Source organism: Temnothorax nylanderi, unplaced genomic scaffold (assembly GCF_030848795.1).
Source record: "Temnothorax nylanderi isolate EJ_2023f unplaced genomic scaffold, tnyl_v1.0 TNYL_tig0179_pilon, whole genome shotgun sequence".
Taxonomy (NCBI): domain Eukaryota; kingdom Metazoa; phylum Arthropoda; class Insecta; order Hymenoptera; family Formicidae; genus Temnothorax; species Temnothorax nylanderi.
In genome coordinates this window covers 314,487-336,489 of record NW_027249241.1, presented here as the reverse complement: position 1 = coordinate 336,489, position 22,003 = coordinate 314,487, and the positions used below count along the sequence as shown (strand labels likewise).

Here is a 22,003-nt window from a genome sequence, read left to right as displayed (position 1 = left end):
GCACTATGGGCAGTGAAATGCTGCTCTCGCTGCTGCAGCCCCTGCGCTCTCTGCAGCATTTCATTGGGTGTGTTTAGGTAAGACACCGCTACTGTAGCGCTACAGTAGCGGTGTCTTACCTAAACACACCCATTGCCCATGAAAACCCACCTTGAGGCTTTAGGTAATATTCTTCTCCCTAGAAAACGAATGAACGAATCCGGAATCCTCCATATTCATTACGTGTAGATTTTGCCGCGCAAACGTATTTACGAGATCGTAAATTATGATGATTATGTGAATATTTGTGGTAAAGTGGCAAGGCAATACGTATAACTTAGAATTATCGATATTTTGCGACAACGAAAATGTTGCGCGTGATTTATATAGGAACATCGATAGTTTGAGTCATTTATCCGCAACGCAACAAATTTTCTTTGCAAGATTGTTGATTCTCGATGAGTGACGAGAGACTGACGAGAAACCGAGAAACAATTTTTCAGTTAACGTAATTCAACACGCAGGAAAATCGTTACGTCGTTGAAATCCAGCACATTGAGCACATCCTCGATATAATTGGCGTCGTTGAAAGGTACATGTAGGCTCATCAACGTAAAATAGGAGGGTTTGTTATTTACACTCTTGAAATTTTTACAAAACTACGTGTCTCTAATCTCACACACACACACGCACACGCACACCAGCAAGTCTCATTCAGCTTTACCTTTTACAATACTTGACAATGAAACGTGCAATTATTTCAGATCACTATTATAAAATGGTAGAATCTGATCACAGTGAAACTGAGGAAGGAGACATGGACAAATTACAACTGTCGTCAGATTCTATAGACGGTATACTACCAAGGAAAAGGCTACGAGTAGAAAATTCTGAAGATGACACAGAGTTACCTGCTAAAAAACGGCAATCAAGTTCCTTCGACGAACAATCAAGAATGATAAAAGATGACAACGCTGAAATTATTTCGGACAAAAACAATATAGACGAATGTAATGTAAAGAAAGAAAGATATACATTGTGTCCAGAAAATGAGCAAACGGTACAAGCGATATCCCTGAATCAGTCTGAATCAGATACAGACGGGGAGACGAAAGAGAAACGGGATGACAAATTGAAACGAGAAAATGGGAATGAAAGCCCTTTAGATGAGAATAACATTGCTCCGAACAATAGCCCTGGAGAAATAAATGTTAAGAAGGAAATTATTAAAAATGAGGTAATAATATATAAACTACATACTACATCACTTCCCGAAAGCTTAGACAATTGATCTTTCGATATCAAAAATCTATATTTATTAAATTTTCTTCCCTTCTATATGTAGCGTGCCAATTTTTTTCCCTTCAACTACTTTTTTTCTACTATATTTTGTAGCGTAGTGTGATCCAAACTGCATTGATGTTTTGACATTAAAATTAGCTTACGTGAGATACATTCTGTTTATTACATTTAATTTAATTTGTGCGTACAATGAACGAGATATTATCTGGGCCCTTCATAATTCTGTGTCTTTTTTTATATATATATATACGTTACTAAAAAAGGACAGTCCAGCCCAAAAGCCTGCTACAAATACATATGTAATGTCTACTCTTGAAAACAAGAAAGTAAAAATGGAAGGCAATAAGGTAGTTGAAGAAGAAATCGACGAAACGATAGATGAAAAAAAAGACGGCGAGAAGGATGAGATGGGGAAACAACATACCGCCAAGAGACGTACCGTGGACACAGAAGTGGTAGATGGACTGGAGCTTTCGGTTGAATATGCGAGTGACAAAGATGATTCGAGTTCTGAGAGCGAAAACGAAAAAGATGCGAATCCACGGCCAAAGACGATAATCGTCAAAGCCGAACCAAACGAGTCGGAACTAGACTGTTCGTCGGATATAGAAAAGTCTGATTCGCAGCGAGTGCTCGTCGACGCGTTGAAGATTAAATCAGAAAAGACCAGGGGGAAGAGAAGAGGTTCGCGAACAAGTTTCGGTAAACCGAAGGTTTCCGACTCGGAGGATAGCCAGAATAGCAATTCCGATGAGGATTACAGTCCGCGAACAAAAAAGAAGATAAAAAAGTCATCTCCGACCACGAAGAGGTCAACGAACAAACGTCGCTCAGTTGAGTCAAAAAAAGGACGAGGTAGAGGTACGAGAGGTAATTCCCACAAGAAGAATACTCAATATATATCCGACGAAGATGAAGACGCGACTGAAGCAGGGAGAGCGGATGAAACGACAAAAACTAAAAATGGAATGGAGGAAGAATTATCGGGAAAGGAATCTTCGAATAAAGATGAAAGTGATGATTCCGAAAGAGAAGAGAGATCTATGAAAGGTAGAAAGGGGAGACGTAGTAATGCTGTAAGTATAGTAGTTTATCCAGCGGATAAATTTTACGATATAGCGATTCAAACCGCTGTGCAGTTTTTTTTCCACAAGATTTTAAATTATTTCAGAAACCAAAAGATAGACACGTACAAAAGTTGAAGAAATATTTAAGTACCGCTGGCGTGAAAGTAAAATGTTACAATGACATTTGGGCTGATTGTAAAAGTAACGCTGCAAAAATTAAGCGCCTAAAGGAATTGTTGGAAAAAAGTGGCGTTAGTGGCAGGCCAACGTTGGAAAAGTGTAAACGAGTGCGAGAAAAGAATGAAAAAATGAGGGAGGTATCCGAACTGGACACGTCGAATATTATATCTGAAGGTAAATATTTTCAAGTTTTTTAGTGTCAATTTATATTATATTAATTAATTTTATCACGAGCATAGCGCGCACGTTAAATTGGTTTCTATTTCAGGAAGAGTTACGCGTGCGCGAAGAAATATGGAAAACGTTAAGAAGACGACACCTCCGGACACGCCGCCGCGACATCGAGAGGCTCGTAATACGTTTAGGCGTATTCAAACTGTTGTTGATAGCGATTCGGAATAAAGAACATGGCATGTTTGCAAGATGATTCCTGATGATTGTTGAATGATGTGTGCACGCGCGCGCGTGCGGACACACACAAAGTATTAAACGTCAGAGTCAATCAGGTTCCAATTGTGTATCGGTGCGTACCTGCACGTGCATATGTGTGGAATATTTTATATTATCCTTAAATTTTCGTATATCATAATTATCGTTATTTCTTATACCGCAGTTCAACTTAGTATAGTCAGGGGAATTATATAACTGTATATTGATATCTAGAAATACCGAAAGGACTTGAATTTTTATTACGTCAACTCGTTATTCCTGAAGTAAATCGCTAATAACTCATACGAGAAAGGTAATTTCGGAATTTCTGTAGCACCTCTATATTTGATAATGGATGATAAATTTTATTGTGTAAATATGAAGAGAAAACTGAAGATGGAACAAGAAAAGCAAATTAAATTTATATTATCGAACGATTGAGATAGATGATAATTTGTTCAAATTAAAAGAATAACGCTATATTTTCAAGTATTGGAAATTAACCCGTAGCATACAGATATATATTGAATATATGAGTAATTGGTTCTTCGTCAAACCTACGCGTAACTAATGTTAAAAACATAACTGAAATGTGTATAGGAACCTTAACATTTAAGAGCTATTGACCATAAATCTATTCCTATTTTTTTACGTCTTCAAATATAATTGTAAAGAAACGCAACGAAAAAACATTCTATCGTCTTTCCCTCCCATCTTTAGAATCAAAATGTTAGACTATCGCGCTTCATAAATTAACGTACGTACATACGTACACATTGGAACAATAAATTATTAAAGTTGAGTGAGGGAGAGAGAGAGAGAGAGAGAGAGAGAGAGAGAGAGAGAGAAACTTGAGTTATTAGGCCTTTTCGTTTGCGCTGCACTTCTGAACTAGTGCAACAAGTTGGAATGAAAGAAAATACAGAACAAGTGTTTTTGACAATTCGTTAACATTCATACGTACATAAATACGTACGAAAATCACTATAGGCTTAAAGAAAAGGATTAAAATACAGTTCAACAAAAATTATTCATCTTCGATTTACAACAAAGTTATAGTCGGATTATAATTGATTTACATCACAAAATCTCGTACATAGTACATTTTCTCAGGTTCGTGAGTGACGCTTCGGCGCTTGACGCTTGATAGTAATATTAATATATATATATATATATATATACACACACACAATCATGTATTCACAATACGATGTATGTGTGAATTTATGTAGGATACTTGAGATTTTTTTCAATCGTACTGATTATAGTTCCTTTTTGATTCGTGAACAGCAGACGGATTTCTTTTGTCCATTATACATTATTGATTTACTAATTGAAAAACTTTGCGATGCACTCTTTACTGCAAAACAATTTATCTTTCTTTATCGCCATTCTGCCGTTCAGTAAGTTTCTCTTACAGCTGTAACAGCAAAAGCAAACTTCAGTCGCGTGAAAGTTTAAATTTTTTATAGCTACTCCTTGTTGATCGGCGGCAATCACTACATTGCAAGCGGCGCATGTTTTTGCATATGATTTTTGATAACAAGGCAGACACAATGGTCGATCGTTTTCGGTAATGTATTGTTGCCCAGCCAATGGTACGTCACAGTCCCAGCAACAAAAATGCTTCACGTGATAATTATGCCCTTCCGCAACCGTGTACTCCCGTACAAAGATCAACTGCAGCAAATAGAAATGGTTGGTCGAATCACCACTCTGTTATCATTTTGAGCCATTTCTTATGGCTTGAAAGAATTATTAAAATTATATCTAATAATAAATTATTCAAATTATAATAATTATTAAAATTATAATGATAAAAAATTATTATTACAATTGATACTCTTTGAAAGAATTTTTAGTCTTTCAATATTACATATTTTATAGTATTGTAAATTGAAAAGTTACGATAATGAGCGCGATTTCTTCTTTCGATCGACATTTTTGCCGACATTTTAATTCAAGTCGATTTGAAATTGGTCGAACGGCAAGAACGATGCCGCGCTTAAAAGGATGTGCGTTTAAAAAATGAGAAAATGTCCCGCGTATGTGTCCTGCTGCACATCACTTACCTCGTCGCAAGCGAAACATCGAGGAATTCCTAGAAATGCAGCCAAGTCTCTTCCGCAATACAATTTATTCTTGTAATAAAAATATACGAGGTCCACCAACAATTCGTTGCATACCGAACAAACGAAACAGCCAGGGTGCCAGGATGCGTTATTGGCCTTCTCCGCGATTACGACTACGTCGCCGACGCGTATGTCCTCGTGGCATTTTTCGCACTCGTGCACTCTTGTCGAGTCCAGCTTTAAGCTCTCAATGCTATCTTTTAGACGGTCCGCAAGTTGCGTATACTGTACGCATTGTTCGTTCAAGTTTCCAACGATGTGAGGAAACACTTGGTTTTGCAACTGTTCGGAATGTATGACGGACGGTTGCAGCAGGATCCCTCCACTACTCAACTCGACTTGCAACGGATTGGATTTTGCATCGACAGGCTTTTGCGAATCAGGAGCTTGCGTCGATAGGTTCGATGTGGGAAAAGTAGGATCTGTGGAAATGCGTTTGCTCGATAATGGATCCATAATGCTTTCCGTAATTGAGGCTTTAGTTGTATCCGTCACCAGCGAATCGTTATTCGCCACTTTGCTGTTCGATAACGAACCGCCGCATCGCTTTCGTTCGTTTACATCCAAACTGACGGGTACAATGGTCGATTCGATTACTTCAGACAGAGGTTTATACATCTTTCTCTCTGCTTCTAAAGGAGTGATTATCTCTGCCGTTTCCAAAGGGTTCTTCGCAGCAGCGATAATATTCTCCGTTCTCTCTGCGTACCTGCCGATACCTGCGGGAGTGTCATTTTCCTTAGCTCCTCCTCTACGCGGAGGATACGATGTATTACTCGTGTCTAACGGTCGGAGCGATTTGGAAACAGCGCGCATCGCGACTGGATTCTCCGCGACGTTATATTTATCGGCGAGCTTCTCCCTTATAAACGTCAATCCTTTTTCGTCCAGTGTGCTTCCGATAATATCGTTGGCGTGTATCGCACTGGGCGGAAGAAGCGCGTCCGCCAGCATGGATTCCGCGATGAAAGCCGTCTTGTCGTTATGCGCATCTTCTGGATGCGCGATGCACGACGCGGTATCGTTCAGGTATCGCGTTTCTTCGTGTCCTTCGAAAGCGTCTCCTCCGTGAGATATGTAATTTCCGAAAGCATGCCTCTCGCGAGCGGATACGACGATTTCTTGCTCAGCGAGATGTGTAAGAATCGAAGAATTAACCATCTTGCCATCTATACCTTTTTCGTTTATACCTTTTACCGATGCGGTATCGCGTGCACGTTGGAAATTCTCACGAGTCAATTTCCCTTCGATTGGTTGCGATCTCGCGATACTGCCGCTGGCAGACACATTGTCTAGGGTATAGTTATACTCCTTTGTACTAGATACCTCATTGTTATTTATGACTGTAGCAGCGTCTCGTTTATTTTGAGCTTCATACGGATGCCTCGCATACGGACCTTTTACAGCAAAGCTACTCGGTGTACGTAATTGAACACCAGTGGAAGATACATGAGGTTTATGCTGTGGACTGCACTTTTGCATATCGGTTGCATTGACAGGTGTCATGAGAGAACGATCAAATGGGCGAGCACCAAACATCTGAAAATAATAATATCTGCATTATATGCGAAACGAAATATAAATGCGCGCTAGAGAAATACATAAATGCTTGAAGCACTCTCATTTGAGAAAAAAATCTCAAATATGTAAATATCTGTGTGATATTTACATAATCTTACAAATCTGCAACTAAAATATAAGATGTATCGTTGACTGACGTACGTGAGTCAAGTCGCTATGACTTACCTTCGTCACCTTGCCTTGTCCTACATATCTCTTTATATTCTCTAAATATTTTTCAAATTGTTTCCGCTCTTGTTCGCTAAGTTCGTCACAGACTTTATGATCAATATCATGAAGGGGAAGTTGTTTCTGTAACAATTGCCTTCTCAAAACAGCACCGACAGATCCTTTAATCGGCAATTTTTCCGCGGGCAAAGCTTTCATATAATCCACGGCAAGTTCTCTAGTTGTATCTGGCGGCACCCACTCGAATGTAGTTTCACCATCGTTTTGTTTCTTATTATTTACTTGCAAACCTAAAGATCAATTTTTAATGTAAGAGGTAGATGTGGTGCGTGTATATCTATAATATATACATACACCATATGTACATACACGCGCGCACGCACACATAAAAATACCTTTATATCTTATAAAGATAACAAGTTTTGCATAAGAATCTGACTCAGAATTTTACTCAGAAATAGGAATTATGTTTTAACCATATATTACTTTAAACAAATAAAACATTCAATGTTACGTATGTGTGATCGTAAAAGTATAGTGTCGTTATTCGTGTTAAATTTGATAGATTTTTTTTAAATGTAAAATATTATAACTTGCAACTTGCGCAACTACACAAGCGGTGAGAAATATAACACTTTTATATAATTGCGATTAATTATGTATATAAATAATACTTACGCATGGACTTCTTTTTAAACTTTCCAAGGCTTGGTCCAAGTAGCAGATCAAATTGCGGGAATTCATCGTCATCGACATCGTGATCGTCTCGAGCGCATTTGCAATTCTTGCAAATTTTTCGCCAGAAATGGAGATCGAGACCAGGACACGCGGAATTACAGTTTGTGCATGGTGCACCAGCTCCAGCTTCGTGCGCTAAACGTGGCTGAGCAAACGTAAAGCACGATACAATCAATTGACTCTCTTTCAATCTTAATTTTATATACATTACGCTTCCCTCTTATCTATCGACTTTTCGACCAAAGTATGTACAGGTATATGTTGAAATTTGACGTAGGTACCTTCCGCTTACGACTTTCCAGTTCCAACAGCCACTTTGGGCGATTTGTCATGTCCTCTTCCATTTTCCAGCATGAGATCAAGACTCTATTATTGGAAGACGACTCTTATATTTAACGTAAATTTATCTCGTGCATTGGCTTGACATACAACACGAATGTGCATGAATCATCGAAGCAACTCCGACATGACTATCCATACCAATACTTTGATTTTTCGAGACACAGACAGCCCCATTCTTTCACAAAAGGTATACATATACATGTACATACACACATACACACGCGCGCGCGTTGCCCTGCACGTACCACGTACGCATGTTAGTAGATTTCGCTCCCTTCCACCGCGTTATCCTGGCCCCGTCGCGTAGTGGGGACGCTTTTAAAGACCCAACAAAGATAGAGACGAGTAGAGCATACAAAGGCGAGTCTTGCATTTTCTCGTGTGCGTTTATTTGCACGCTTGAGCTTCGTATTCGTGTCAAATCTTATAACATAGCAAAGACAACAAATGAATCCCCTCTGAGATCCTTATCTCCTGCAAATAAACATTTATCATTTGTCACAAACGCGACAATTTCTAACGCTCCATTTACCTGCGTAATGATACGAATTCTGTAAACATTTTATAGGAATTAACTCAAAGGAAAGGAATCGCAAGAAAATACTAACTGTGCGTTTACATTACCAAGTTTCACATGTATAATATATTTTGAAAGAACACGTACAGTGAAAATATTAAGAAAATGAGAATTTTGATCGAAATATAATCATAAACATGTCTCGTGCAATTATGTCCAATAGTTTCAGACTTCGAAAGCCGTATCAAATTCTTCCTGCGATATCTGCAATTAAATATGAAGGTACAAAATATGAAATACAAAACAATAAAAATAGACAAGTTAAAAGAGTATGAGAGAGAGAGAGAGAGAGAGAGAGAGAGAGAGAGAGAGAGAGAGAGAGAGAGAGAGAGAGAGAGAGAGAGAGAGGGTGTGTGTGTGTGTGTGTGTGTGTGTGTGTGTGTGTGTGTTTGGAGGGGAAGGAGAGAGAGAGAGAGAGAGGGGGGGTGGTGGGGGGAGATTTGGTTTTGTAATACAGAAGAAATCGACGAGTTACCTTCCTCTTCTTAAATTTTTTAATCAATGCTATATCTTTCGCCAATTGCTCAATATCTTCGTCATTTATTCGCTTCCTCTTCTTTTCATTGCAAGTTGTTGAAAATTGTTTCACGTCCTTCCTCTCCTTTCGTTTACTTCGTTTCTCTTGTCTCTCGAGTTTTCTCTTTTTGGTTTCAGACCAGGATTCAGTTCGCTTTTGCTTACATCTATAATTATTCGTCCAAACGCCAGTGTTCTGATATTCGCTCAATTTTTTAATCCTACGCAATTCACGTTGTTTGTTTGCATAAGGTATCGCGTTTACATCGATTTCAGGGCAAACGAAAGATGACGCATTCTTCCCCTTGAGCTCTGGCATTTTTGGCATTCTCAAAAGACCAAAACCCATAGCTAATTTTCCCAAATCGATATCTTTTAACTGAAGAATTAAATTACATTCGTGTTTACTATAGGCTTGCACATATGAAACAAAGGCACGGTTGGCTTTATCAAACATAAGTCGATCCTTTTGTTGCATCTGCCTCATACACCGTAAGCATTCGTCAACGGTATCCTCGTTCAATTTTGTTTCCATTTGATGCAGTTCGACCTTTTGATTTCTTTTAATGAAATCTACATACGCACTCTCTGTTTCTAGAAGAAATAGCAATGCGTTTCCTTCATTACCAATCCTAGCGGTTCTACCGCATCTATACGATAAAAAAAATAACGTTTTAGAGAATAAATCATCTTTAAAGCATCGACCGATATATATTTGCTTCTATATAATACTATGTAACACCTGAGTTAGGTTACCTGTGTACGAAACTGCTAGCCATAGAGGGAGGGTCATATTGTAATACCCAGTCTATTTCTGATATATCGATTCCGCGAGCCATTACATCCGTGCATATTAAAATACCATTTTCGGCATGTCGAAATTTATCGAATACTTTATACCTCTTGCTTTTCATTTTACCGTGTAGAGCAAGTACATTTATCGATGGTAATAATCTGTAATAAATATGTGCACGCATATAGTACATATACATATACACATACATGCATTATTACATACGACTACTTGCAGAGAATATTTGGCCTAATCCGATCTGAAACATCTCTATTATTACTTTTGTGATTACGGTGAGAAAATAAATTGGAAAAAAATTGTTGTTTGACAATAAAGTAAAAATGTCGCGAACGAAAAGCAACGGAGACATTTCACAGATGGTAAAATTAAGTATATGGAATTTAGTAGCGAATAAAGCTGTAATATTAGATATTTGTCAATTATGCCCTTACGCCTGTATAACTCGACTGAAATAATCCACGCACGCGCAGGTAGGTAAAAATATCATGTACTTAGTTTTAAATCCTATTAAGCGTATAAAATCTATCATCACTGGCAACTTGTACTCAGGATGGACAATTGTGAAATTATTTTTTAAATTTACAGGCGTGGAGACATTAGACTTTTCTTTCACAACGATTAACGCTGGATTTCTCAGTCCTGCCCTAATCAATTGCTGCAGTTCTTTCGTCTGTGTCGCAGAAAACAGTCCTGTTCTTCTAAGACGTGGCAAATAGCTTAAAATACTATCTAAAGTCGCAGAGAATCCCAAGTCTAGTAATCTATCTGCCTCGTCTAATACAAGAAATTCCTAGAACAAAGCGGTAAATACCTTTAGTAGTTAATAATTTGGGAATCTCTATTGCATGTAAATGAGATTGTTGCATATAAACGAGAGAAGATAAGCTAATTACCAAAGATTTTACACACAGATTCAAATTGATGGAATTACGATTAGACAAGATATCTTCCAATCTACCAGGTGTGGCGACAATAATATTTGCTCCTTTCTTCAATTTCTCTGCATCTTTCTTAAGCGTCACGCCGCCAACCAGTAATACTTGTGTCAACGATGGTATTTTCTCCAAAAACTCGATTAAAATTTCACTAATCTGCGTAGCCAGTTCTCTCGTAGGACTGACCACTATCGCTCCTACCTCCATAGTCTTCCATTTTTCAGTTCGCTTCTATACACATGTTGCGATAAAACTTTTTAATACATTATATTACATTAAAACATAAATCTCTAGAACAGCTAGTCAATAGTCAATAGGAAAAGAAGATAAATAAGAGAAGTAAACAAATCAAAGTACTTAATGTCCACGTTAATTTAGCTTCTATCTCTCATGTATGTGCGATTGACAAATCACTTTCACTTAATCTGTCTATGTCTTTAAGCGCAAGTAATATTTGTTTTAATGCATTTCCAATTTTATCATTAAAATCATGACACGCAGTGATGTAACATAGTAGTAGTTGAAAGTTACAAAAAGTCTGCCATTTTCTAAACGTTTCGAAAGATAAATGCACGCGAGAGCGAGAGTGAGAGAGGTTGAGAGGTTAAGAGGTTGAAAAGTTGAAAGGTTACTTGTAATATCTCCAGTAGAGGAATAAGAAAAGCGAGTGTCTTGCCACTGCCTGTAACCGCTTCCGCCGCAACATCCTTACCGTTCAATAATAACGGTATACATGCTGCCTACAAATGAAACAAAACATATCATATCGTAATATAAATGTTGCGTCTATAAACGAAATTGTGACGATGTACTTATGTGGTATGTTACCTGAACTGGTGTCATGTTGAAAAATCTCAACTGTTTGAGCGTTTTCAGTATAGGATCACTCAATCGCACATCCAGTTCTTCCCATTTCTGTGTCTTCATTGTGATCTTCTTCTTTTCTCTCCGTTTATCCCGAAATAATATCGGAGAATAATTTCATCTATCCATTTAAAACACGAATGTTGCACCCAGACCCATGACCCATCAACATATCGACAATCGACATATGTCGATGGTCGCACAGTCGCACATACGTAGCAGATAACGCATACGCACGCATCACAGCGCGCACGCTCCGCTGTCAAATTTCAAACTAGAGCTGCGTCCCTAGAACCACAAGTGTCCCTAGAAGTAAAGGTGCCTTTTCAAGGGGCTGTGCGGTTTACTTGACGCTACAAAGCGAAGCATTCCTCTTCTCCCCTTTCTATTTTCTTTCAATTGAAGAATAATAATAATCTGTTCCTTGTTCCTTATATTTTTCATTGTGCGCGGAGGCCCTTAAAGCTGTAGCTTAGTCAGCAACTTTGTCGCTGTCGCGCTGTCGCTATCGCCTATTGTGCAAGGGGCTTTAGTTATTTCTGACGTCTACATTGGAGTCACATATTTATCGCGCATGCGTAAAAAATCCAGTTTACATTGGCGGCAACGTATTGTATGTATCAAAAATCAAATGGATGAGATTAAATAGAAACGAGGATAACGAGAAGAGAACCAATTATAATAAAATCCATTATATTTGAAGCAATGCGTATTGCTTCAAATGTAAATTAAAGAAATATCCAAGACAATGTTCTTTGAGTAAATTTTTAACGCGAAAACTATACGCGAGGTGTGTGTGTGTGTGTGTGTGTAGGTATATGTACGTGAGAGGACAAGAAGGGGAGATATTACGCCAAAAAATTGGTTTTTAACGTATTGATTTTATTTTGATGTTTTTCTTTTTTTTTTAAATCTCTTTAATATAAAATCTGTTTAACGATGCCACACGCATTCAACTATCTCTCTCAGGCAAAAGTTGTTTTTGCTTCCTTCCGTTTATATACACGATTAGGTCTAAGGCCGTATAGTTGTTTAACTTTCTTTTCCCAATCGGTATCGAGCGCGGATTAAAAATTCATCCGAACGGAGCCTTCTACAAGGGGAAACTGAGATTAGCGGCGATTAGGGAAGGAAAGGGGGAATACTTTGCCCACCTTTTTTTCGATTCGATTCGACTCGACGTCACACACACAGTCAATGCCGCAAATGCCGACAAATCATTTGGCATTGCGTAGCTATCTCTAGCTGCGAATAAACAAACGGACTTTTCTCTCCGTTCTTTCCCTTTTTAATCCTCCCCCCTTCCCCCTTTCCCTTCCCCCCTTATTCCGATATGGCATACGCACGCAAAATAAAAATATACTTTCGTCGCACGCGCAACGCATTCGCATTCTACGCGTGGTTACGCGACAAAAATACAAGTTTAATATCGTACGATATACAAATTTAATCCTTTCGAGTCTAATTGAGCGAGGCGCGGACGCGGGGCGAGCGCACAAATATCCCCTTTATTCTTGGATCGTCGAGTAGGAAGGAGACTTATATAAATTTCTACCTGTCGGTACTCGGTAGAAAAAGAGTTGGCGACTGTGCATTATGTGCTCGATCATTGAAGAGATACGATGCCGGCTTACTAAACGCTTCTTTTTCGCCTCTGATCTCATACCCCCCTTGACCTAATTGGCAGTATACGCTACGTTCAGATAGATTTCCAAGTCCAAGGTATCGAGCGTGGTATCTATGTTTTTACTTGTCGATAAGAGGTACATAATTGGCAAACAATTCGTAGGATTCGCGTAATTCAATCGTCCTGCTCCACCAGCTCCATGACCGCAGTCACCGCGAGTCACCTCTGCCAAAAGTCGCCGCCCCCCCCCCCCCCCCCCCGAGTAACGTTGTCTTCGTTACAAAAGGTACAAGGTAACAACATGACGGTCGCACAATTTCTCTTCTTCTCATCAGGCTTACACGCACGGACGGTTTTTTACGGACAAGCGCGTTTGCGTAGAATTAAATAAAAAAAAAATTATAATAAATCACCAAATATATGTAAGAAACGATAGCGCGCCTCGTTCCCAGCCTCGTTACGTTTTCTTTCTTACATCTCGCAAAAATGTATGGGCCAATCTTTAGTAATCTGTATTTCTGGAGAGCGCACAACAAAGCTATTAATAATATATATATATATCGCGAGTTTTCTTTTTCTTTTTCTTTTTAAAACGACAAAAAGTTTTTAAGCACGCGTCGTGTCGCGCCATAATATAAACGTATCGATTCTCCAACAATGCGCTTTTCTCATTATTGGATCTTGCGTCTGTTAATTACGTACGTAGCATTGAGAAATCTGTAAAATGTGGAAAACGCAGGAAAACGCAGATTGTCGCGCTGCCGTTAGTGCAGAGTACAAAACAACGGCTATACAAACGTAAGTAGTTTACTATTGAAATTAATTGAAATTAATTGAAATTTCGATAGTAAACTTGAAATGTCCAAGACATGCAAATGCAAATTATGTACCTCTCGAATGCCTGCTGTTCGCACCGTCAACGCCACCGTTAGCGCACGAGATTCGTCCATGTGCCGTCGCATGTCGCGCGTATCTATCTCGCATAGTCAATATCTTTCGCGTTCAAAGATCCTCTGCGCATATCAACACCTCATATCAGTAACAAAACTCATTATCAACAAATCGCAGAATCGCATATCTCGCTAGTGTTTTACCCTGCAAGCCGTACTCCAGCTTCGTTAATTATCGCTCATTTCGTTCAAATTAAACTCGAAGGAATCGCGCGATCGTCCCGCTCTTCTTTTTTCTCCGAATTCTTCTTTACTCCAAATCGAATTGACACCCATTTTGTCAGTCACGGACAGAAAAATATGCCATGTAATGCCATGTGTACTTCCATATACTTTATTCTCGTATAATTTCAATAATTATCTCGATTAAAAACGACGGAAAAAAGAAGAGAGACAGACAGAGAAAGAAAATGAGAGAGTGAGAGAGAGGAGAGAGGAGAGAGGAGAGAGGAGGGGGAGGGGAGGGGAGAGGGGCGAGCGGGCAGGCGGGAGGGAGAGAGCGCGAGAGAGAGATGAATTCGCTCGCGTCAACAATCTTGTTTCTCTCGCTAAATCTTGGTTGTTACCTGACCTGACAAAGTAGTGCAAGCTTAGCTATGTTCTGTACGAGACAAAATTCAAACCCTTGAATTTAAAATACGTTTCTATTGAACGAGAGAACGCGGTCCTCGTATTCTCCGACAGTTGAGTTGAGCACTACTCGATAAAAATGCACGATCTCGAAAAAGTCGTGTCGACTCTTTCTCGATATATATTCTTCGATACACATGCTAATCCGACAAAAGTGAACTTGTGAGAGAATTTTGCGAAATTGCATAATGATAAACTATCATTTTACAATTTTAAAACTTGATTAAAATAATCAACGAAATTTTCAAGGGACTCGACGATAATACAGGCCATAGGTCATTCAACGATCGACCTACATTTGAATATTTGAATAACAGGTTACTTTCAAGATGGTCAACACTCTCTTTGGTGAGAGAGACACACCAGTTTTAGAATCCGTTTATAGTACCATTCGGGGGATATCGTTGCTTCGCATTGATTACCGGCTGAAATTATTGCCCCTTTTTTTCTCTCTGCCGCAACGAAATGTATGCGAGATAACTTCAAGCTGTGCTCCATCAAAGTTGAGACGATTGAGACGCTGAATAGGTATATTTAATTTGTAGCGATGGATTTGCTGAATGAATCAAGAGCGCGCGCGCGTAATTGAAGCGAGCGATCGGGGCCATCATGAAAGTAACGCAATTTTGAAAGTCTTATCCTACCTTTTTCAGAATACTAGTGCTTCCTTCCTTTTCTTCCTTTACTTTATGTCACGGCTACTGATTGTGCGGTAAAATGACAGGTATAGTCTGCTGCGCACCCGGAGGCGGCTGCGGTGGCAGGTATTGCATGTGTTGCGGTGGAATTGACTGTATGTGAGATGGAATTATAGGGCACATGATCGGATAGCTCGGCGCGTGACTTTGCGGCGGAGGTTGCGGATACGTAGGCTGTGGAGTACCGGGCGGATTATAAGCACCCGGGGTGTGCGGTTGATTCGGATTGGCCGGGGATGGCGTTTGGCTAGGCGGCTGTTGAGCTACGTGAGGGTGCGGATGAGTGTGCGGGCCCATGTATTGTAAGCCGGGGGCTTGTGGACCTTGCGAGTCATGGTGATGATGGTACGGAGTAGCCATGTGCGGTGGCGGCGGTGCCTGGACCATTCGTACCATTTGTTGGTACGCCGGTTGTCCTGGATAAGGCACCTGGAATGGATGTAGAGCTGGCGCTAATAACGGCTGTCCCGTCGCTGCGGCCACTTGCATCTGAGACGCTATATCTGGCGCACGATGCTGCATCATTGGCACTATAAAAAACATGACATATTTCTCATGTTACACAATGTGTTTGTTTTGTTTTATACGACACACTACAAAACACTTGTAATTATGGTCAATCGGCAAAAAGAGAGATACACGCGCGCGCGCGCACACGCACACACTCACACGCATACACACAAACACATACATACGGAAGAAAGAGAAAAACTACAATTTTGACTTTAAACTAACTTTGGAAGAACGAGTGATTCCAAGTTTGAATTCGTGAGATTCGTATACGAGAACATCAAGAACAAATCGTTCGAAGCAAAGAAAACTTTGTTTGAAGGACCTTTTCAAATCTATATTAGTACTACAAAAAAGATAATTACGTATTAATACTTGAACCTTGTCAACTATATTATTACATGCACCTAAACGCGTAAGAAAATTGCACTTGAGATATATAAATGCATCGTGGGAATACTTGGAGAGAGAATACTGACCCTTCCGGAACCTTGCCACTTGTTGAGCAGGTGGTTGACTGAAAGCTGTTGGCGTTACGTATGCCGGCATAACAACGGTCGTGGGCATAGTCGCCCCTGTATACTGAGGAGTCTGTGGCGTATGCGGTCGACTAGGCGTCGGTGTGCTAGGTGAGTGGCGCTGCACATTGTAAAGATACAAATTTTATTGTTTCCATTCAGGTTCAACTTTCTAACAGGTGATATACATTACTTACCGGCGTGAATGGTTTGGCATTTGGATTGAATTCTTTAGCATTTGGATTTAAAGTAGATTTCTTAAAAGCATTAGTTATCTTATCAACCGCGGGTTCCGATGGAGATTGTTGCACCGTCACCGGAGTATTAGTCTGAGGTGGTTGTGACGGCGGTGGTTGTTGTTGTTGCTGTGGTTGTTGTTGCTGCTGTTGCTGCTGCTGCTGCTGCTGCTGCTGCTGTTGCTGCTGCTGTTGCGGCTGCTGCTGTTGCTGCTGAGGCGGACTTGTCGATCTTACTATGGATGGACCAGGTGGTGGCTTACTGGTAACTGGTTCATCTTGTACAGTTTGATGTTGCTGATGAGGACTGGTATGCTGCTGCGTAGGTGGCTGTTGTGGACTCGTATGTTGATGGGGACCTTGGTGATGCGGCTGATTCATTGGAGTAGCGGAATGCACGTCTTGTTGATGCTGATGCTGTTGTTTTCTGGATATTTGAGGGGTATCTGGCGGCCCCTGCGATTCCGCTAATTTGAATTCCGTGGCAAATTGTCTCAATTCCGAATGCTGTTCTTCTCTTCCACGTGGTGTTGGAACCTTAAAGTAAAACTTATAGGCATATATAAGTTGCCTCGCGATTAAAAGGAAAAAAAAGATACAGATTTGAATGAGAGTATGTGCCGTACCTTTCTATGGTCCGACTTATGTATGACTATTTGCCCTTCTACCGAGTTCTGTTGCGTCAATTGCGATGTATGTTGTTGATGCGAAGACTGTTGTTGCTGATGAGAAGACGCAACGTTTGATTGTGGAAATGGTGCTGGTGGCGCTTTATCAGCTTGATAAACCTGTTGTCTGCCAGGTCGCTCACGTTTCTCTGTATTTATTTTACTCGGGGCCGTCTGTTGTTGCGGTGGAAAGTTTACTTGCGCCATCGAAGGAGTAACTTGAGGTTGCGATTGATTCTGCTGGATTACTGTATCAAGAAAACGTATCGTTCACATAATCTTGCAATCGCCTTTCGTATGATGGAGGCGGCTACAACTCTATACACTGCCCGTCAATGATACCTTTCCTGAGGTAAGGGGAGAGAACATTGTACGTTCGCTGCGAAGGAAAGTCTAAAAATATTGTTATTCCCCGTATTAATTGTAAAATATTCATCGACATCGTATACAAAGAGCCCCTACTATGATTAATTGAAGATTATTATTGCGATGATTACTACACACACACACACACACACACACACACACACACACACACACACACACACACACACACACACACACACACACACACACACACACACACACACACACACACACACACACACACACACACACGCGCGATACACTGCAGCATGAAACTCGAATCAAGTCGCTAAACGCTAAACGAATTATTAGTAGCTTCGCAAAGTCGATTGATAAAAAAAAACGGTAATCTTGGAATAGAGCAGAGTAAGTGTACCGAACAGCAACTTCCAAATAGCACTTTCCATTTGATTCTCACCTTTCTCACCAAGAAAGTGCGAACAAACGAGTGCGAACAATTAACATACCTTGCTGCGACTGCGTCGTCGGTGGAGGCACAAACGGCGGTGGCGGATTATTGTACGTAACAACCACTCCGTTGGGCGGCATACTCATATTTAAGGATACTGGATGTTGCACCGAGGTATGAGCAGGCTGTACTCCCACCGGCATGCTCGGCTGCGGGACATTTACATTGACCGTGGACGGAGGGGGTTGACTGTAGACATTCTTGTTGTTGGTGGTTCCTGGCGAGGACGGAGGCTCGCTCTGACTGGATCGCATCAGTTTACTAGTATTACCATTTTTCTTTTTTAACGGTGGCGGAATATATTTTCCCTCGGTAGGTCGTGACTAAAATCAAATAGTGACTGATAAGACGAGTCTGTTGGGCGGAGGGGAAGGGGAAGGGGAAGGGGGAGGTGGAGGGGAGAATAAAAGCAAAAATTCTGAAATATAATCTGAAGCTCACCACAGCTGCGAATCTTTCCTCCTCATCGCCATTTTCCAGTTCTAATCTAGCTTTGTGATTTGGTTGAGATTCGATCTCATTTGCTATCTCAGCAGCCTTTTGCTCTTGTTCCTTATAATCCTTTGTGTCTTTACGTTGTAGTTGTAGAGTGTAACCGACCAAGGAAGGCTCAAACGTGGTTTGAACTCCGTATTCTTGTTCATTTTTACGAAACATTTCGTTCACGTCCCAACCGTTCTGAAATTGAGATACAATTTTATAGAACGATACAATAATATACCCTTCTAAACGCGAGTAGGATCCTCTTTCGTGATAAATGCATGCGCTTACGGCGGCACCGTCCAATTCTAAATCGGCTCCATTCATAGTAGTCGGCGGATCCCAGGGCTCGAGTTCCTTCTCGCCGATCAAACCATTAAACTTACTAATGGCGGTATCCGTTTGGAAAGTATCTCTTATAGCATAATCTAAATCGACATCCTTGGCAGATATAGTGACAACGTCTTTCGGGTTAAAAATTAATTTCTCTACTACGCTATCTACGCTAATCTTTCCCGAGCTCTCGACACGATGAGCCATCTCCAGCACTACGTCGAATTGACTCGAGAATGTCCTAAACACGCCCTCGAACACCGAGCCATTTTGAGTTTGAATCTGCAGATAGATAAGAGAAAGAGGAGTCAAAGTCTGCAATGTGTGTGTGTGTGTGTGTGCACGCGGCCTTGAAAGGAACCTTATATAGGGCGGTCGCCTACCTGCACTATGTTGCCAACGTGGCTAGTGACCGCATGCATAAAATGAGCATTGTTATAAACCCCCTCGGCTGCGACGCATCTCTCTTGCGGCCCGCGCGCCGCCCGTGGAGATCTGGAAGAAGGCACGGGCACGGATCAAGGAGAAGGTAACTTTTAACGGTCGATATACGTATCGCTATGTGTTGGATATTATACCTGCTATTATGATCTTGACGAGGAAAGCCAAGTGATTGGCAGTACCTGTTATTGTTCGTACGGTGGTTCTTCCTCTTGCTATTCTGGCTACTCATTTTGCTCGACGGTTCTTGGCCAATCGCTGATGGATTTCTGCCGCCGGTTTGTTGGAGGCCCTCTCGTTTCCTAGTAGGGACCGGAATTTTGACTACTTGACCGATGACCGCTCGACGTCGAAAACCGTCCGTAGGCCCGTAGACAGCTGCCGCGCTGCCGTGGGCCGTGCGTGCGTCTATTTACGCGACGGCGACGCGGACGCTCTTACGTTCGTCGGCAACGTTCTCGCGCGGAACGACTGACCACGAGAGGGAGGAAGGCCGTCGGCGAAGGCAAGGATGAGGATAAGGATGAGAATGTCAAGGATGAGAGGGAGGAGGAGGAGGAGGAGAAGGAGGAAAAGGAGGCCGCGAAGGCTGCGAAAACTATCAACATTCACGAAGGCTTTTGAGGTTATATATCGAAACAAGCCCGAATGCAAGCAAAGTGGCTCACGGCGAGTGAATGCACGACGCGCGCAAGACGATCGCACTCGACTTTGATCAGTTGCGTTGCGTGACTTTAAGCCGTGACTCGACAGGAGCGAAACGTCGTCGCGACCGCGGCTACAGGCTACAGGTTACAAGCTATAGCCGAGGCGCGAGGCTAAAGACGGTCTCTTGCTCAAACCCGAACCGACTAACCCAAACGGAGGACGCGCGTACGCGATGCGATCAGCGATCAGCGATACGCGATACGTACGCACGGAGTGACGGGGGTGGACGTGTACGACTACGACAGCGTGCGAGGTGCGAGCGGCTTCGCGCAAGTTGGCTTCGACCGATCTCACTCGACAAGGCGATCACGAGCGATCACAGGCGATCAAGCAAGCACCACCACTGACCACGCTCGTGTCTCGACTCTCGACGATGCCGATGCTCCGACGATTGTCAACGACCGCGTGACGTAACGCACTAGGCGACGGCTGCTCCTCAGTCCTGCTCAGTCCTCGACAGAGTGTAGAAAGTTGCGCGCTCTACGGTTCGTCCGTCCGTACGACTCTCGGCCAACGGCAGCCAACGGGGCTTCACCTTCACCGCTTCACGTCGCTCACGTCTAGGGAATAGGGAAGGGAGCGAGGGAGGAAAGGAGAAAGAAAAAGAGAGAGAGAGAGAGAGAGAGAGAGAGAAAGAGGGAGAGGACGTATGTATGTATGTATATGTACGTACGTAAAGTACGTACGTATGTACGATTGACGGTCCGCAAAGTGCGAACGGCAAACGGCAAACGGCAAACGACGAGCGCGGAGCGACGAGCGACGAGTGTCAAGTGGCGCGGGCGGCGAGGGGCCCGGGTCCGCGGACTCCGCAAAGTATGCGCGCTTCCTGTCTTTCCTCGTTTTCAACTAGTCAACATGTGTGGAATGACACACGCGCGCGCGACACACGATGGGCTCGCAACCCCTCTCTCTCTCTCTCTCTCTCTCTCTCTCTCTCTCTCTCTCTCTCTCTCTCTCTCTCTCTCTCTCTCTCTCTCTCTCAACGTACCTACAAGGGCTACAAGTCGCCTGATCAACCTGATCACGGTGACTCTTGGACGCAGTCGCCACCTGGTGAACGCCTGTCGGGCAGTCCGGCAGTCCGGCCCGTTCGCTCGGACCGAACGCTCGCGGCGCGGCTCGAGTCGTCGAGTCTCGATCCGACACCCGACACCTTGCAACTCCAAACGGTCCGTACTCCGAGTACTCGCTCACGACGCTCACTCGCTCGAGCGTCTGCGTCTCGGTGACTCGAGTGTCTCTCGACCTCGACCAGTCTCTAGTCTCTAGTCTCTAGTCTCGAGTGATGCTCGACCATTCTCGCGACGTCGCGACGCCTGCGACGCTTGCGACCGAACCGACCGAACGAATGTCAACCGAACGACCTGGACCGACCGTCGAATCGAGTCGTGTCGCGCCGGTCGCGTCGCGTCGCGTCGCGGACCGCGGACTGCGGACATTTATCAGACATTATTCAGACAATTAACGGACGAGGTTGACGTTGACGGTAGACGGTAGGCGGTAGACTTTTAGTTTTGTCTAATTTTGTCGATCAATGTCCGAATTTCGCGCGAGTTTCAGCAACTGAAGCGTATATGTATGGCTGCGTTCGGAAACGTCATCCGGGTACACACGGGTATACTCCCTTCTCCTTCTAACTCGCTGAGATAGAAAAAGAAGGGAGTATACTCGTGTGCACTCGGGTGACGTTTCCGAACGCAGCCTATATATGCTCGTCGCTCGAGAGCTTGTCATTGAAATCC

The 22,003-nt window shown here is 42.2% G+C and overlaps 4 protein-coding genes across 13 annotated transcripts; 1 reads left to right on the top strand and 3 right to left on the bottom strand.

The window, feature by feature from the left end:
* The first annotated feature begins 200 nt into the window (after positions 1-200).
* On the top strand, positions 201-2,955 carry LOC139778323 (uncharacterized). Its single transcript, XM_071716209.1, has 5 exons — positions 201-571; positions 744-1,216; positions 1,545-2,357; positions 2,453-2,702; positions 2,797-2,955. Exons 2-5 carry the CDS (start codon positions 758-760, stop codon positions 2,928-2,930), a joined length of 1,656 nt encoding a protein of 551 aa, XP_071572310.1. The 5' UTR covers positions 201-571; positions 744-757; the 3' UTR covers positions 2,931-2,955.
* A 1,013-nt stretch (positions 2,956-3,968) lies between these two features.
* On the bottom strand, positions 3,969-8,306 carry Tes (testin LIM domain protein). Of its 2 annotated transcripts, XM_071716202.1 has the most exons (6): positions 8,164-8,305; positions 7,858-7,942; positions 7,517-7,721; positions 6,836-7,128; positions 5,030-6,628; positions 3,969-4,637 (listed from the first exon to the last, which is right to left on the bottom strand). In XM_071716202.1, the coding sequence occupies exons 2-6, from the start codon at positions 7,918-7,920 to the stop codon at positions 4,287-4,289; spliced, it is 2,511 nt and encodes an 836-aa protein (XP_071572303.1). In that variant the 5' UTR covers positions 7,921-7,942; positions 8,164-8,305; the 3' UTR covers positions 3,969-4,286. The 2 variants fall into 2 exon arrangements, with proteins under 2 accessions (XP_071572303.1, XP_071572304.1); XM_071716203.1 differs by lacking the exon at positions 7,858-7,942 and having other exon boundaries at positions 8,164-8,306.
* Positions 8,307-8,532: 226 nt separating this feature from the next.
* LOC139778322 (probable ATP-dependent RNA helicase DDX55 homolog) lies at positions 8,533-11,838 on the bottom strand. The gene is made up of 7 exons (XM_071716208.1): positions 11,589-11,838; positions 11,393-11,500; positions 10,719-10,991; positions 10,257-10,615; positions 9,768-9,965; positions 8,971-9,661; positions 8,533-8,699 (listed from the first exon to the last, which is right to left on the bottom strand). Exons 1-7 carry the CDS (start codon positions 11,685-11,687, stop codon positions 8,661-8,663), a joined length of 1,767 nt encoding a protein of 588 aa, XP_071572309.1. The 5' UTR covers positions 11,688-11,838; the 3' UTR covers positions 8,533-8,660.
* A 647-nt stretch (positions 11,839-12,485) lies between these two features.
* On the bottom strand, positions 12,486-21,902 carry LOC139778315 (uncharacterized). Of its 9 annotated transcripts, none has more exons than XM_071716193.1 (11): positions 21,250-21,902; positions 20,607-20,818; positions 19,688-19,852; positions 19,493-19,604; positions 19,068-19,391; positions 18,738-18,974; positions 18,295-18,619; positions 17,420-17,709; positions 16,755-17,342; positions 16,519-16,678; positions 12,486-16,059 (listed from the first exon to the last, which is right to left on the bottom strand). In XM_071716193.1, the coding sequence occupies exons 3-11, from the start codon at positions 19,780-19,782 to the stop codon at positions 15,530-15,532; spliced, it is 2,661 nt and encodes an 886-aa protein (XP_071572294.1). In that variant the 5' UTR covers positions 19,783-19,852; positions 20,607-20,818; positions 21,250-21,902; the 3' UTR covers positions 12,486-15,529. The 9 variants fall into 9 exon arrangements, with proteins under 9 accessions (XP_071572294.1, XP_071572300.1, XP_071572292.1 ...); XM_071716199.1 differs by having other exon boundaries at positions 19,733-19,852; positions 21,250-21,901; XM_071716191.1 differs by having other exon boundaries at positions 19,688-20,818.
* Positions 21,903-22,003: the final 101 nt, after the last annotated feature.